This window comes from Salmo salar, chromosome ssa06, assembly GCF_905237065.1.
Source record: "Salmo salar chromosome ssa06, Ssal_v3.1, whole genome shotgun sequence".
Classification (NCBI taxonomy): domain Eukaryota; kingdom Metazoa; phylum Chordata; class Actinopteri; order Salmoniformes; family Salmonidae; genus Salmo; species Salmo salar.
Genome location: NC_059447.1, coordinates 73,521,469 through 73,538,676, shown reverse-complemented (window position 1 = coordinate 73,538,676; position 17,208 = coordinate 73,521,469). Strand labels below are relative to the sequence as shown.

General features: G+C 44.7%; 1 protein-coding gene across 13 annotated transcripts in view; it reads right to left on the bottom strand.

Moving 5' to 3' along the window:
• Window positions 1–9,744: 9,744 nt before the first annotated feature.
• LOC106608042 (otoferlin) overlaps window positions 9,745–17,208 on the bottom strand; it is a 131,279-nt gene continuing 123,815 nt past the window's right edge. For 8 of the 13 annotated variants that reach the window (XM_045720966.1, XM_045720965.1, XM_045720970.1 and 5 more), the window contains 4 exons: window positions 15,708–15,949; window positions 15,346–15,524; window positions 15,157–15,257; window positions 9,745–10,201 (listed from right to left, as the gene is read on the bottom strand). In XM_045720966.1, the coding sequence (XP_045576922.1) occupies window positions 10,015–10,201; window positions 15,157–15,257; window positions 15,346–15,524; window positions 15,708–15,949 (709 nt within the window). In that variant the 3' untranslated portion in view covers window positions 9,745–10,014. The other 5 variants (XM_045720967.1, XM_045720975.1, XM_045720976.1 and 2 more) reach the window with 2 other exon arrangements.

Below are 17,208 nucleotides of genomic sequence, written 5' to 3'. Positions count from 1 at the left end.
AGGAGACTGAACCCGCGTCAAGCCAGGTGGGCGATGTTCTTTACGATATTTCAGTTTAACATCTCGTATATACCAGGTTCCCGGAACACTAAGGCCGACACACTGTCTCGTCTCCATGACGCCGAGGAACGGTCCACCGATCCCACGCCCATACTTCCAGCCTCCTGCCTGGTGGCACCGGTGGTCTGGGAGGTGGACGCGGACATCGAGCGGGCGTTACGGACGGAGCCTACTCCTCCGCAGTGTCCAGTGGGTCGTAAGTACGTTCCGCTCGGTGTTCGCGGGCTCACACGCTTCCCTCCTCGGGTCACCCAGGGGTTGAGCGGACAGTGTGTGGTCTTAGTGGGAGATACTGGTGGCCCACCTTGGTGAGGGACGTGAGGCACTATGTCTCCTCCTGTTCGGTGTGCGCTCAGAGTAAGGCTCCCAGGCACCTGCCTAGAGGGAAATTACAGCCCCTCCCGAGTTCCACAACGACCATGGTCCCACCTGGCGGTGGATTTCCTGACCGATCTCCCGCCGTCTCAGGGCAACACTACGATCCTGGTCGTTGTGGACCGGTTCTCTAAGTCCTGCCGTCTGCTTCCGTTACCCGGTCTTCCTACGGCCCTGCAGACCGCGGAAGCCTTATTCACCCACGTCTTCCGGCACTACGGGGTGCCCGAGGATATCATCTCAGATCGAGGCCCCCAGTTCACGTCCCGAGTGTGGCGGGCGTTTATGGAGCGACTGGGGGTTTCGGTCAGTTTGACCTCGGGGTTTCACCCCGAAAGTAATGGGCAGGTAGAAAGGGTAAACCAGGAGGTGGGCAGGTTTCTGCGGTCCTACTGCCAGGACCGGCCAGCGGAGTGGGCAAGGTTCGTGCCATGGGCCAACTCTTTGCGCCACTCCTCCACCAACATGTCACCATTCCAATGTGTGTTGGGTTATCAGCCGGTCCTGGGGCCATGGCATCAGAGCCAGACGGAGGCCCCTGCGGTGGAGGAATGGGTTCAGCGCTCAAGGGAGACCTGGGACGCTGTGCAGGAATCCCTGGAACGAGCCAGGGAGCGACAAAAAGCGAGCGCTGACCGGCACCGCAGCGAGGCCCCCGTGTTCACCCCAGGGGAGAGAGTCTGGCTCTCGACCCGGAACCTGCCCCTCCGCCTGCCCTGCCGGAAGCTGGGTCCGCAGTTTGTGGGGCCATTTAAAGTCCTGAGGAGAATAAACGAGGTGTGTTACAGATTACAACTTCCTTCTTATTATCGTATTAACCCCTCGTTTCATGTGTCTCTCCTCAGGCCGGTGGTAGCTGGTCCGCTGCAGGAAAATGAGGTACGGGAGGTCCCTCCACCCCCCTGGACAACGGGGGGCCCCGGCGTACACAGTCCGGTCCATCTTGGACTCCAGACGCCGGGCGAGGGGCCTGCAGTACCTCGTGGACTGGGAGGGGTACGGCCCGGAGGAGAGGTGCTGGGTACCGGTGGAGGACATACTGGACCCAGCGCTCATCCGGGAGTTCCACAGCCTCCATCCAGATCGCCCTGCGCCTCGCCCTCCGGGGCGTCCTCGAGGCCGGCGTCAGCGCGCTGCAGGAGCCGCGCGTCAGGGGGGGAGTACTGTCACGACACCGACGGATGGTGGCGCCCCTCCTCGGCCGGGCGGAGCTCGGCGGTCGTCGTCGCCGGCCTACTAGCTACCATTTCACTTTCTGTTGGTTAGGTCTAGGTAGGCACGCACCTGTTTTGGGTTAGTCATTAGTAGGGGGGGTTATTTAGTTTAGCGTAGGATGTCTGTGTTTGTGCGTGATTGTGTTTCTTGTCCGGTTTATGTGCTATAGGAACGTGTGCTGGTTTTCCTCTGCCTGTGGTTGGTTTCATTGTGTACACCACCGCAGAATTATTTAAGGGCTGCGTCCCTATATTTTTGGCGACCACATCCAGTTTTCTTGAATAAAGAAGTGTGGTCAAGAACTCTCTGACCCCTGCGCCTGACTCTACCTCTCCTGTTTTTTCTAGCCAGCCCGTGAAAGAGACAGAGAGACAGACAACATTGGGCACAGCAGTCTTCAGGCTCTGCATGCAGTACACCCACAATAGCAACCTGTGTTTGGAAAATAAAATAAAAACAAGCATTGATATTCTGGCCTTCCCTGTAGCTCAGTTGGTAGAGCATGGTGTTTGCAATGCCAGGGTTGTGGGTTAGATTCCCACGGGGGGCCAGCACAAAAAAAAAAAGGTATGAAATTGTATGAAATGTATGCATTCACTACTGTAAGTCGCTCTGGATAAGTGTGTCTGCTAAATGACTAAAATGTAAATGTAAAAATGTATGGGTCACTTGCTTTAAATCTTTCCGTTCAGTGTAGCTTTTCCCATATGAAGTGTATAAGGACTTTGTGACATCTGCTGATGGAAAAAGGGCTTTATAAATACATTTTATTGATTGATTTGATTGAATAGCATAGACTTTGAGAGCAAAAACACAAGATATAATCTCCCCCATGTATGAAGTACAATGAAAGGGGGTTTGGTGAATCAAGGTAGCGGACATCCATTATTGAGGTGAACAAGGGAATGAATGAAGTGGGGTGAGATGGAAGAGTTGGCCTTGAGGATTACATGAAACCCAAAACACACTTTGTGTATTAATTAAGAAGTTTCAATAAAGGACTGTATATATTGACAGATACTGACAGGCTGTATGTACGGCGAAGATGAATGTCATCACTAATAGCAGGCCTCACGCTGTGTGGCGTGACTTGCTCTATTCAGAGATTCACTGATGACGTTCTCTGATCCATACAACTTAGAAAGATAACTTCCCCATCTACTGTATCCATTCACTAATATACAGCATGTTACCACATGGAGGCAACCCATTGTCCAGATTATTTTCATTACAACACACAACCCCCCACCTCAACTCAGTGTGGAAGGTGTGGAAACAACACTGAATGCCAGTTGAAATGACAGACAGAAAGTAGCATAAATGATTACGCTAAGAACACTCATTTATAATAGTGTAATAGGTGCTTAAATGTCATTTACATAAAGAAAGTTGCATAAATGGCATTTACATGCTCCACTACTTCCTGTCTGGCTCTCTGTACAGTATCTCATCAGCTGCTGGACTCCCAGCATGAGTGCTCTCTCCTGGGGCTCTGACATGTGAGTCAGCCTCCCAGTCTGTGATTACTGTAACATGATGATGAAGGAGTTTAGGAGGTCTGTCTCACAATTTGTTGTCGCTTATAAAGAAACAAGTCATAAACATGAATGTCTCTTCTGTAAGCTTTCAGATTGTGGAAGTGGAGTGTCAATGTGATTCAGTCGATACAGATCAAAACTGCTAATTAAGTATGATGGATGATTTGGACATCACATGCCTTTTTTGGGTCACACACGTACTCACATACACTCACACGCCTCCTTTCATGTTGCGTGATACTGTTGTCGTGACTTGACTTTTAACATGAATCTGAAGACTGTAATTTATCTAACAAACTATGTTTAATTGTTACCCGATCAAATTAGTCATGTAACAATTAACTCGTTAGGATCTGGGGCACCACAAGAGCGGTTCTTTAACCTGTCTGGGCTAGGGGGCAGTATTTTCACGGCCGGATAAAAAACGTACCCGATTTAAACTGGTTACTACTCTTGCCCAGAAACGAAAATATGCATATTATTAGAGGTTAATACTCTCGTTAATCCGAAGGGTTAATAATCCATAGCTATATCCAAATACCTCCGTCTTGTTCGTGTGTTCAGGTCACTATCCAAAGGGTAACGCGCGAGCGCATTTCGTGACAAAAAATGTCAAAATGTTACTTTACCGTAATTAGAAGCATGTCAAACGCTGTTTAAAATAAATGTTTATGCTATTTTTCTCGTAAAATAGCGATAATATTCCAACCGGACAACGTTGTATTCATTCAAAGAGGGAAAGAAAAAAATGGCGAGGTCTCGTGAACGCACATCTCCAGTCTCTCTGTCACCAGGCAGAGAGACTGACAAACTATGCTGCTGTTATCTGCCCAGAGACAGGAGACGCGTCAATCCGGTTTCTGAAGGCTTTAGAGAGCCAATGGAAGCCTTAGAAAGTGTCACGTAACAGCACAGATACTGTAATTTTGATAGAGATGTAACAGAAGGACTACAAATTGTCAGACAGGCCACTTCCTACTTGGAATCTTCTCAGGTTTTTGCCTGCCATATGAGTTCTGTTATACTCACAGACACCATTCAAACAGTTTTAGAAACTTTAGAGTGTTTTCTATCCAAGAAAAAGGGGGTTATTTGTTATTGTAGTTTGGTCAGGGCATGGCAGGGGATGTTTGTTTTATGTGTTTCGGGGTTTTTGGTTTATGTTCTATGTTAGTATATTTCTATGTTTGTTCTAGTGTGTCTATTTCTATGTTTAAGTTTCTTGGGTTGACCTTCAATTGGAGGCGGCTGTTCCTCGTTGCCTCTAATTGAAGGTCCTATTTAGTAGGGGTGTTTTTTCCTTTTTTTTTTTTTTGGTAGTTGTTTTTCGTATAGTCTTTGTGTCCTTGCGGAACTGTTGGTTGACGTCGATTTATGTTGTTTAAGTGTTCACTTATATAAATAAAAGAAGATGAGCACGATACCCGCTGCGCCTTGGTCCACTTTCTACGACGCACCTGACAATAACATTTTTAATGACATCACAAAATAACACACAATATGACATTAGTGTTCTATAGATCGCTTCTGACCATTCCCCACATTCTATGTTAGAAATATTGTTCCAGTATTCGCTTTAGAATGTTAGAGTTTTGGCAGGAAAAGTCTGTGAAACAAAGGCACATTCATCTGGTGAACATTTGAGATGGAGGGCTGAATGTTCTCTCCTCTGATTTATGACAGGACGTGAGTTGATAATCCCCACCAGTTCCCTCCTCCCCCCCTCTGTGGGTGAGAGGGGGTCTGGTTGAAGTCATTCATTGGAAACCTGATCTGACCTATTTGGATCCTCACAGGACAGTCATGACACTGTCCTTTGTGCGTGGTTTACGCTCAGTCGCCTCCAGTCTATGTCTAGTCCCTCTGTGTCATGGGACAATCTGTGGTCAGGCGCCAGAACAGGCCCTGAGTATGCTAATTGGTGAATAACTAGTGCCATTTCTTACGCAACACAACGATGAAGACACAATAAAACATTAGCAAGGGTTTGGTTCAAGGCTGTGTCAAACCTCTGGTCCAAAAATGTAAGTAGAAAGTGTATTATGTGACATAGGACACTTAATACACAATAGTACATTAAGAAATCCTCATAGCTATACACCAGGGGTGGGCAACGCTAGTCCTCGAGGGCCTGATTGGTGTCACAGTTTTGCCCCAGCCCCAGCTAACAAACCTGACTCCAATAATCACCTAATCATGATCTTCAGATAAAAATGCAATTAGTTTAAATCAGCTGTGTTTGCTAGGGATGGAGAATAAGTGTCACATCAATCAGGCCCTTGCGGACTGGAGTTGCCCACCCCTGCTATAAACCTAAGTGTGTGGGTGCTGAATAGATGAATAACGGTCCATATTTTACAGAATGACACCATATCATAAAATCTCTGGCACTGGTAACCCCACTGGTACCCTCACTATGTAGGGAATAGGATACATTTTGAGACAAGCCCTTCGACTTCACCTAGTGTGAACTACAAGAGACTACTCCATACAGCAGGCCTGGGCAATTCTAGTCCTTGGGGTCCTGGTTGGTGTCACACTTTTCCCCCATCCCTAGCAAACACATCTGATTTAAACTAATTGCATTTTTAACTGAAGATCATGATTAGTTGATTATTGGAGTCAGGTGTGTTAGCTGGGGCAGGGACAAACGTGTGACACCAATCAGGTAGCCTTGGCTATCCTTTCTAACCAACTGTATGAAATAATATACATATCACTGAAACTCAAGAAACACATTCCTTGACTAATATCTGTTTACAGCATTGAGGGAAAGATACCACTTTATAACGTACTACTGCTATGAGTAATAAAGCCCAGAGTTAAATAGGGACACCATGCAGATGTTTGTTCAGATCAGACAGTACCTCACCTTGGCCCAGACTAAACACTGTCCCAGTGCACTCTGGTACCACTCTCCCAATGCGGAAGACAATCAAAAGGGCTAAGTCTTAATGCTCTTATTACTGGACTCAGAAAGTGCAGCATGATGTTGATTCCTGTGGTGTTGTGGTGTGTCTGTCACAATGAGTGGAGCAGTCTAGTGTGTGTGTGTGTGTGTGTGTGTGTGTGTGTGTGTGTGTGTGTGTGTGTGTGTGTGTGTGTGTGTGTGTGTGTGTGTGAGAGAGAGAGAGATGCTGTATATCATCATGACTCACTCTCTAGAGCCCCCTAGTGTCTGTGTAACACTGCTAGTCCAAAGACCTAACTCAAGTCCAATCAATCTCCACTTAAAGGGTTGAGCTGGGGTGTATTCCTTACACCGATTCTGTTATCAAATTGATCAGAAATACAGTGTAGACATTGTTAATGTTGCAAATGACTATCGTAGCTGGAAACGGCTGTTTCTTTTAATGGAATATCTACATAGGCGTACAGAGGCCCATTATGAGCAACCATCACTCCTGTGTTCCAATGGCACGTTGTGTTAGCTAATCCAAGTTTATCATTTTAAAAGGCGAATTGATCATTAGAAAAGCCTTTTGCAATTATGTTAGCACAGCTGAAAACGGTTGTCCTTATTAAGGAAGCAATAAAACAGCGAGAAATGGGCAAGAAACTGAAGATCTCGTACAACGCTGTGTACTACTCCCTTCACAGAACAGTGCAAACCGGCTCTAACCAGGATAAAAAGAGGAGTGGGAGGCCCTGGTGCACAACTGAGCAAGAGTACATTAGAGTGTCTAGTTTGAGAAACAGACACCTCACAGGTCCTCAACTAGCAGCTTCATTAAATAGTACTCGCAAAACACCAGTCTCAACGTCAACAGTGAAGAGGCGACTCCGGGATGCTGGCCTTCTAGGCAGAGTTGCAAAGAAAAAGCCATATCTTAGACTGGCCAATAAAAATAAAAGATTAAGATGGGCAAAAGAACACAGACACTGGACAGAAGAACTCTGCCAGCACTAGGGCCCTCTGTTTCAATAACCAAACTAGCATAGCACTGCCGGCCCAGACCAGCACTAGGGCCTTCTGTTTCAATAACCAAACTAGCATAGCACTGCCGGCCCAGACCAGCACTAGGGCCCTCTGTTTCAATAACCAAACTAGCATAGCACTGCCGGCCCAGACCAGCACTAGGGCCTTCTGTTTCAATAACCAAACTAGCATAGCACTGCCGGCCCAGACCAGCACTAGGGCCTTCTGTTTCAATAACCAAACTAGCATAGCACTGCCGGCCCAGACCAGCACTAGGGCCTTCTGTTTCAATAACCAAACTAGCATAGCACTGCCGGCCCAGACCAGCACTAGGGCCTTCTGTTTCAATAACCAAACTAGCATAGCACTGCCGGCCCAGACCAGCACTAGGGCCTTCTGTTTCAATAACCAAACTAGCATAGCACTGCCGGCCCAGACCAGCACTAGGGCCTTCTGTTTCAATAACCAAACTAGCATACCAGTAATAATGAAGCCGTGTATTGGGCATGCATTCTAAGTGGCTTGCTAGCATGGGCATTATATGTGTCACACTGGGCTCAAAATAGTCAACTTAAATCAGTGGAGAAGCTACCTTACACATTTCATATGACAAAGTGAAACTTTACAAACATATTTCTCACAATGGAGTGATGATTGTGACTGACCAGGTGAATCCTGGTGAAAGCTATTGAAATTAAACCTTATTGATTTTTAAGCCTTGAGACAATTTAGACATTGTGTATGTGTGCCATTCAGAGGGTGAATTGTGTATGTGTGCCATTCAGAGGGTGAATTGTGTATGTGTGCCATTCAGAGGGTGAATTGTGTATGTGTGCCATTCAGAGGGTGAATTGTGTATGTGTGCCATTCAGAGGGTGAATTGTGTATGTGTGCCATTCAGAGGGTGAATTGTGTATGTGTGCCATCCAGAGGGTGAATTGTGTATGTGTGCCATCCAGAGGGCAAATTGTGTATGTGTGCCATTCAGAGGGTGAATTGTGTATGTGTGCCATTCAGAATGTGAATTGTGTATGTGTGCCATTCAGAGGGTGAATGGGCAAGACAAAATAGTTAAGTGCCTTTGAACGGGGTATGGTAGTAATGTAGGTGCCAGACGCACCGGTTTCAGTGTGTCAAGAACTGCAACGCTGCTGGGTTTTTCACGCATAACAGTTTCCCGTCAAGAATTGTCCACCACCCAAAGGACATCCAGCCAACTTGTTGGAGTCAACATGGGCCACCATCCCTGTCGAATGTTTTAAACCTTGTAGAGTCCATGCCTCGACGAATTGAGACTGTTCTGAGGGCAAAAGGGGGTGAAACTCAATATTAGAAAGATGTTCCTAATGTTCTGTAGATTCAATCCGGCCTCTAATTGAGTTATAAAACTGTTGATATAAAGAGCGGTGATTGATTGAGCACTGATTTTGTTTTTTATCTGTTTGTTCCCAGCATTGTTCTGATCGCGGTTTAACGACAGACACAGAGTTTAAAACAGAATACAGAGCTACGGATGCTACTGCACCAATACGGCAACTCCAGGGTGAGTGTGTGTGTGTGTGTAAGTGCATCTAGAGGGTTAATGTCCAGAATGTTTGTGCTAATTTAGAGACATTTACTGACAATCTCCATTCTTCGGATTAATTCTGATAATGCCGCTGGCTCCTGTCACGTTCTGACCAGTAAAGGGGTTATTTGTTATTGTAATTTGGTCAGGACGTGGCAGGGGGTGATTATTTAGAGTGTTTCGGGGTTTGTTGGGCTATGTGTTATGTAGAGGGGTGTTTGTTTAGAGTGTTCCGGGGTTTTTGGGTTATGTTCTAGGTTAGTGTATTTCTATGTTAGATCTAGGTTGTTTAGTTCTATGTTTAGTTAATTGGGATTGGCCTTCAATTGGAGGCAGCTGTTCCTCGTTGCCTCTGATTGAAGGTCCTATGTATAGGGGTGTGTTTGTAATGGGAATTGTGGGAAGTTGTTTTTGCATAGCTGTGTGTGTAGCCTGCAATACTGTGCCTTCGTTAATTTTTCTTGTTTTGTTTTTGTTAAGTGTTCAATAAAAGTTAAGATGAGCACTCAACCCGCTGCGCCTTGGTCTACTCCATACGACGACCGTTACAGAACTACCAACCACCAAAGGACCAAGCAGCGGAGGAAGGAGCAGCAGGTGGACTACAGGGAGTCGTGGACATGGGAGGAAATTCTGGATGGGGCTGGACCATGGCACCAGGCTGGTGAACACCGTCGCCCACCGGAACAGGTGGAGGCAGCCAGGAGAGCGGAGATACGAGAGGCTGGAGAGGACCGGGAACGCTACAGGGGAACACAGCTGGCAAGGAAGCCGGAGAGGCAGCCCCAATAAAAAAAATTGGGGGGGGGCACACGGGGAGTGTGGCTAAGTAATGGGAATTGTGGGTAGTTGTCTCCTTGTTTAGTGTCTGAGCACATGACAGGACTGTTAGTGTCGTTCGTTGTGTTTGTATACATGTTTTGTTTAGTTTTTTCCTTCTTTTTACCAATTAAAGAAGATGAGTATACACGTTCCCGCTGCACCTTGGTCGAATCATTACGACACCCGTTACAGCTCCTGAGTAAATGAGCTGACCAATGAGGAAGAGAAGAGCACACACGAACACAGTGTAGTGGAAATGCTTAAATATTTTATGAGGAAAATAAAGCACTTTATCAACTTACAGTATGGGAGATGATGTTTAACACAATGTAAAATATAAAGTGCATAATGGGAGTTACCTAGTAGTAAAGTAGAATGTTACCAACAATATTGAATAAAATGTAATGCATTAGAGCTTGTACAGTACAATACAAACAATTTAAGATGCAAATACATTCAGGGATCAGCCACATGGAGAGAAAGTTAAGTTTGCATGTGTGTGGTTGATAAGTGTGTGTTCAGCCAGCGACGTTGAAGATCTTGTAGCTGAGGGCAGAAGGCAGGGAGAAGAAGAGCAGGCCCAGGAACAGAAGTCCCAGGACGGCCCCCAGCAGCAGAGCACAGTGCAGCTTGTACTGCCTCCAGACTAGGATACACACTACACGCACCGGGCTCAGCATCCACGACAGACTGGTGTTGGGACGACTGCAGGGAGAGATGGAGATGTTTTACACACACAACAAAAATATACACATACTACCCTCAACGAGTCGTCTAGATACTCATGCAACCTCTGCCGCACACATCAAGAACACAGTGACATTTATTAGACGCTGTAAACGGATACAAACCTAACATTTCCCAAAATTGTTTTTCAATTCATTAAATTTATTTAAAGTCCTTGTTAAAACAGACAAATTAAGATTGCACACTTTTCAACAGAAATATATAAATACACTTTATCATACAAACAGACGAGAGTTAGTGCAAACATTAAAACATTTTTTTTTGTTGGTTTGTATTTTGTGAACACGGGATCACTAAAATGACTGCAACACAAATGATGTCAAAACTGCAGGTTGACGTTTATTGGGATGAGGCTTGTCCTTGAAGCAGAACTGAGTGAGCTGCAAAGTCAAAATTGCCAATTTTAAACATTTCTGGAAAGAATTTAACTTGTTGGTCTTAATTTAAGGCTAGGGTTATCAATTAGGGTTATCTGTGTGGTTAAAGCTAGGGTTCATTTTAAAATAAGATTGTGTGACTTTGTGGCTGTGCCAGTTAGTGACCACTCTGTAGAGATGCCTCCAGAACAAGATTCATGTCAAAAAATGCTAACCTGCCTCATAACTACAGGTAGGTCAAGCAAGGGAAACCATGAGGGAACTGCCCACTGCAAACTAAGTAATCTCAAATCAAATTGTATTCATCACCTACACAGTTTACAGCAGGTATAATAGGTGCAGTGCAATGCTTACGTGCTAGCTCCCTCAACATTGCAGAACAATATCAATTATAATCAAAAGTCAATCAAAAACAAGTAATAAGAGGAAGGTAGTATGCGTAGTAATTAAACTGATATAAAAAAACTGATAGGGCAAGCCAAGTAATCTGATAGGCCGATAGGGTAGAGGTCAAGAGGCCAATCCCGACCTTCCTATTTCTGTACGTCTCATGTGCTATAAGATGCACATAACCACTTAGGAATCTCTACATTGTAAAAAAAAAAAACATTGTCTAGATCCGGGCATAAATAAAAGGTTTACTAACTGACTTTAAAGCTACAATAAAAAGTCATGCCTTGTCAGATAACCATGTAAACTGAATCACTGTGAGATGTTAGAATACAGTTGCATGCTTATTTGTCTCTAAACCTACTGTGCATTTGCTGGATAACAGTAACAGTCTATAAGAGCATTCCAGGTCACTGAAGGAAGGGCTGAAGAAACAAGCATTGTTCCATAAAATGTTGGTGTTTGAGGACACAAATTAAACCAAACGATAGCATGCTTAGCTCGTGTATATTGATAAATATTCAAAAGTTGTTCTTCTATTCTTTGTCCCTCTTTATATATCTTGTTAAACTAGGTCCTAAGAAAATAGACATCTTTTGTTCAATCGCTTCATCATTATTTAAGATGTGTACAAAGTCTGCAAGAGGAACATTAACTGTTGGAAACAATCAATTTTTTGTCCAGTTCAAGTGATCACACCAACCAACCCCATGATTCCCATTTAAAAACAGCAGTATAATAGAAGTAATGGGGAAAATTACAACATGTATGTCCATGCAAGACCAACAGTACCAATCAACTGACCACTAACCATGTCCTACCAAATCATTTAAGTCACAAATAAATAGATAAATAAACAATGTCTAAAATGTTACATCAGGGTATGCCGCATCATTGATGATCAGATCAGGGGCGAGGCGTTTGATTGGTTAGTCAGTGGTCATCGCAAGAGTGGTTAGGCCCACTGTGCTACTGTAGAAGATATATGGACGTTCTTAGTTTTTAGTAGTCCAAGCGATAGATAAAAAGTCCAAGGGATAGATAGAACGTCTTTGAGTAGAAGGTGTGTTAAGCAGCACTGCCAAGGTTAGATGGGTGGTGGGGCGGGGGCAAGGCTGGGATGCTGAGGGAAGGGACCGTGGGGCTGCAATCATCTTGTCTCCACATGTATCCACTCATTCATCCCCCTCAGGCCCCCAGCAGCTTCTTGACCAGGTAACCAGGCATGCTGTAGAGGAAGAGCCCCAGCATCATGAGCAGCAGCAGGGCCACAATGATCTTGATGATAAGCCACTTGTAGCGGTTACACACCAGGTAGCGGATGGCCTTCAGGGGGCTCAGGAACCACAGGAAGGTGGTGTCTGGCCGACTGTGGTAGAAGGGGGGGATAGTGGGGTAGAAGATATAGGGAAGGGAGTGGAGAAGGATATGGGGTAGATGGAGGGCAGTTGTGTGAGAGGTAGAGGTGGGGGACAGAGGGGTGAGTAGGTTAAAGGGAAGATAGTGGGTGGGGTGAGGAAACGGTGATAAGGGGGCCAGAGGTGGAGGATAAAAAAGACGAGAGCCAGTGTTAGTGGTTAGTAAGCCATATATGATGTATGACTATTTCCAATGGATCACATATCTCCATACACTACTATGCAAACAACCTTGTTTATGAAATAACTACATTATTTGTATTAACCAAAAGACCATTGCACAGTCAGCTAAGCACAGATATATTCCTCAGACAATGAAGACATAAAATGGGATGATGATTTTTTTGACACTCACATAGTGACTTACAGGAACAATTAGGTTTAAGTGACTTGCTCAAGGGCACATCGATCGTTTTTTCCACCTATTTGGCTCAGGGATTTGAACCAGTGACCTTATGGTTACTGGCCCAATGCTCTTAACCAATAGGCTACCTGCTGCCCATATAATTACAGCCCTTATTGTTGATTTGTAGTTAATGTTGTTAACAACTTGAATAAATGTATTTTATGTTTTTTCTTAAATTCAGATTTCAGGGAGAATTTCACTGTAAATTTACAGCATTATCCTGGCACCAGAGTTGCCAGCTTAATACTGTAATGTTGCTGTACAGCAGAGATGCAGTTATATATTTCACAGTACTATTTTCCTTACTGTAAAACATTACAGCATCCAATTTACAGCAGGGATGCTGTATGCTGTAACATGTTTTACAGTAAGGAAAATTACCATCTGTAGATTGTGTGATTTTAATGGTCGACACACCATCTGTAGATTGTGTGATTTGATTGGTCGACACACCATCTGTAGATTGTGTGATTTGATTGTACAATGAGTGTTTGGAGACCTAGGTCTACGTCATCGGAGATTCAATTGGCACATGAGCATTCACGCTAAGTTGCCATCTGAGAAACAGAAACGAGCAAAAAGTCGGTGGTTGTATTTGAAAAAGTATGGATTTCAACATAGAAATGCACGTAACTACAGAAGACAAACATAGGTACCAGGTAGGCATTTCATTTTTTACATTTTTTTTTAAAGCATTGACCTTGAGTGAATCGATGTAGTCGGAGCTAGATATTCCACAAAGCCTGGTCTCTGATCCACTCTGTTGGTGAAGTTCACCATGGAGTGGTTTAGTCTGCTAGCAACTCTGGTGCCAGTATAATGCTGTACATTTATAGGGAAAAGTTTTGCGCTGCATATAATACGTCTCCAGTGTAATGACGGTGTTCTGCACAACGGCAGACTCATGATTGACACAAGACATTGACAGGTTGAGAGACAAGAGACATCACAGGAAAGGAGACTAAGACAGGGAGGAGCAGGAAACAAAGCAGAGGAATAGGTACCAGACACAATCTTTGTCTATCTGAGAAAATACAAAGATTGAGAGACAGACCTGAGATGTGGAAAATAGGACCTGAAAAGAAAGAGGACAAGAGATGAAAGAGGTTGAGGGATAGAAGAAAGAGGTTATAGAAAAGGAAGGTGGTAGAAAGAGGAGAAGATGTGATAACATCCATTGAGTGACAGATACCGCAGGAGATGGGAGGAAAGGGATAGACAGATATGGGATCAGTGAAAAGGAGGAACAGAGGAGTGAACTGGAGAGGACCAGAGAGAGGACCAGACAGAGAAAAGGAGAGGACCAGACAGAGAACTGGAAAGGACCAGAGAGAGGACCAGACAGAGAAAAGGAGAGGACCAGAGGGTGTGAATGATAAAGAGAAAGTGACAGAAAAGAAGGAACAGGAGAGGAAACGGTAGGATAGGAGAAGAGAGAGGGGGCCACCAGTGGCCCTGGTAGGTCTCAGCCCCCTCAGGCCCCCAGCATCTTCTTGACCAGGTAGCCAGGGAAGGAGTAGAGGAATAGACCCAACAGGAGCAGCAGCAGCAGCAGGCCCAGGGCCTTGAGGATCAGCCAGCGGTAGTTGTGCCAGATGAAGTAGCGGATGGACTTCAGGGGGTTCACAAACCACATGAGACTGGTGTCCGGGCGACTTCAGAAGGAGGGGAGGAGGAGAGGAGGTGATGTAGATGGAAGGAAAGACAACGCAGGTTGGAGGGGAGAGAGGGAGGCAACACAGAGACAGTAAGAAAGGAAACAGAGGGAAACGTGAAGAGATGACAGGAAGAGAACAGTGAGATGGTGTGAAAGTGTGTTCACATTGCAATGAGGTGCAGGTCTCAAAATAGACTGTATTTCTTATTATTATTTCATGTCATTGTGTGCATCACATAACATCTGAATAAGCCAGTGTGGCTCAGTTGGTAGAGCACAGTGCTTGCAATGCCAGGGTTGTGAGTTCGATTCCCATGGAGGACCAATGTGACAAAGCATGAAAGGTGTACCGTCAAGTCGCTCTGGAAAAAAGTGTCTACTAAAATGTAAACCATTATCAGCTTCTGATGGGTGCAGAATGAGAGGTTTTGAAATAAATGACTGGGAGAAATACAGTCGGTTCTAACACTTGCATGGTGTGAATAGAACCCCTGAAGGAAGGGGAGGAGTATAGGAAAGTTGACCATGTCTGACTCTGCCATTCTGTTTCCCACCTTTCCTTTTAACATCGAGTTATTTGTGATTGTGTACGTTTTGTCTGAATGTGTATGTGGGTATAGTCTTAGTGTGAGTGTGTGTGTATACTGTAAATATTAAGATCTTACTTTGGTTTCTCCAGAGGGTCAGGCTCATTGCGTCCCAGACCAACAGGACTTTTCTCCGCCTCCTCTGCCGACATGAGATGAAGCTCCGCCTCCACTTTACCCTGAGAGGAAGACACAATCAATCCAATGATCCAATGTGTGTGTGTGTGTGGGTCTCTCTCTCTCTCTCTCTCTCTCTCTCTCTCTCACCGTGAGTTCCATCTCGTCGTTCTCGTCGCGGGCCACGAATGGCCACCAGCCCTTGACTCTCTTCTGTTTGAAGATGGAGATGCAGGGCAGCTCTGCCTGGTTCTGGACCATGTTTATAGAACACTGCTTGGCTGTCTTCGCCCCGCGGGGAAACCTGTTCAGGTCCAGCTCTATCGCACCTGTCAGGAGACACAATACATGGCATTAAAGGATAACTAAGGAGATGACAGAGCTTGAGGGATGAGATAAAGGAGCTGTATATGGCGAAGCGAATGGAGAACATTTGAGAAAAATGACCAATAAAAATGTAAAGAAGAATGTGTAGAGTTCTAGAGAGCTCCAGCAGTGTAGGCCTACAGTACCTAGGAAGTCATCAGCGGAGAAGTGGTCAGCGTCCCAGACCTGCAGGGTGAGGCGTGCAGGGATCTTGTACTCGGTCTCGTCCCAGGAGAACATGGACTCCTTCTTGGAGATGACAATCTTCTCCTCAGCCATCAGGTAGTCGAAGGGGAACACGAAGCGCCAGTTGAAATTTCCCTCGCCCGTCAGAGAGTGGTAGTGGACGTCTGTGTCCTGCTTGTCCTCCTGCTGACCCTTCAGCCAGCTGGGTTAAAGGTCAAAGGTCGCATGGGGTCAGAGGTTAGAGGTGAGGGTCATGTTGACCCAATGATGTAGTAAATTAAGTGTAAGGACCGTGTTATTATTGGGTTATTTTTGCATATTAACAAGCTTCACTTATCATGCTCTGTGTGAAGGTTGTCTGTGGAGGTTAGGCAGACGCAGTGAAGATCAGATCACCATTTTACATCAGTCAATGTGATTTGAGATTGCTATGGATCATTCATAGTATGACTCAGTATGTGTTGTATGCATTACAGGTCTGGTCCATTGAATACACAAAAAGGATGTTAGTATTTGAAAAGCAAAACACGTATGGTGGGACCCTCCAATAAGAAACCAGCCAGTAATGACAAATGTATGAGATTATTAATTAAATAAAATGTAAACATGGCTGTGAAATTGTGGTCATAGTGTGTGCACCTAGGTGAATTCTATACAAATATTACCATCGTAAAACAACTGAATAAGAATAGAGTTTACACTGTGTATTTAAATACAAATGACCTGATTTGGTGTTGGACGGTCACATATTACAAATGCCATGCACACACAAAGCTTTACAAAAAGAGTCAAATACATTTTTATGACAGTGCTTTCCTTCATTGGAGGGAAGATGCAGATACGAGATTAACATTAACAGAAGTGTCTTACAATGCAAATCTAGGCTCAATGCAGACTCAGCACAGTGTGGGGTGGCAGACTGAGTTTATCCCCTGCACTGATGCCAAGTGGCCAGTGGTTGGTGAGGAGGGTTCAATTCCATTTAAATTCAGAAAGGAAAGCAAAATTACAATTTCATGAATTGAAAATGTATCTTTGAAAATTGATGTCAATTTTAAATTCTTCAATTGGAATTTCAACACATTTTCTATTGGACTGAATTGAAAACCTGAAGATGGGCACATTTGAGAAGCAGGAGGGGAGGAGCCTCGGCCAAAAACTTTTCTACGACTTTGAATGTCCATTAGTATTGATATACTCTCAACAGCATCATTAATAAGTGGCAGCAAATGACAATACAATTGCAAAAACAATATGGAATCCATTCCATTTCCCATGCAAGCCTTTTTTGCTAATGCTGGCATGCATGAGACTTCCTGGAATCCCGAGTAGTTTTAACCCCCGCCCAAGACAATCTACAACTGTTGTAGGACCATACCAGATAAACTAATGACAGTAAGGATGATTAGCAATTGGCAAGTCAAAATGGAATACTGTTATTGAGTTATCCTAGATTATATC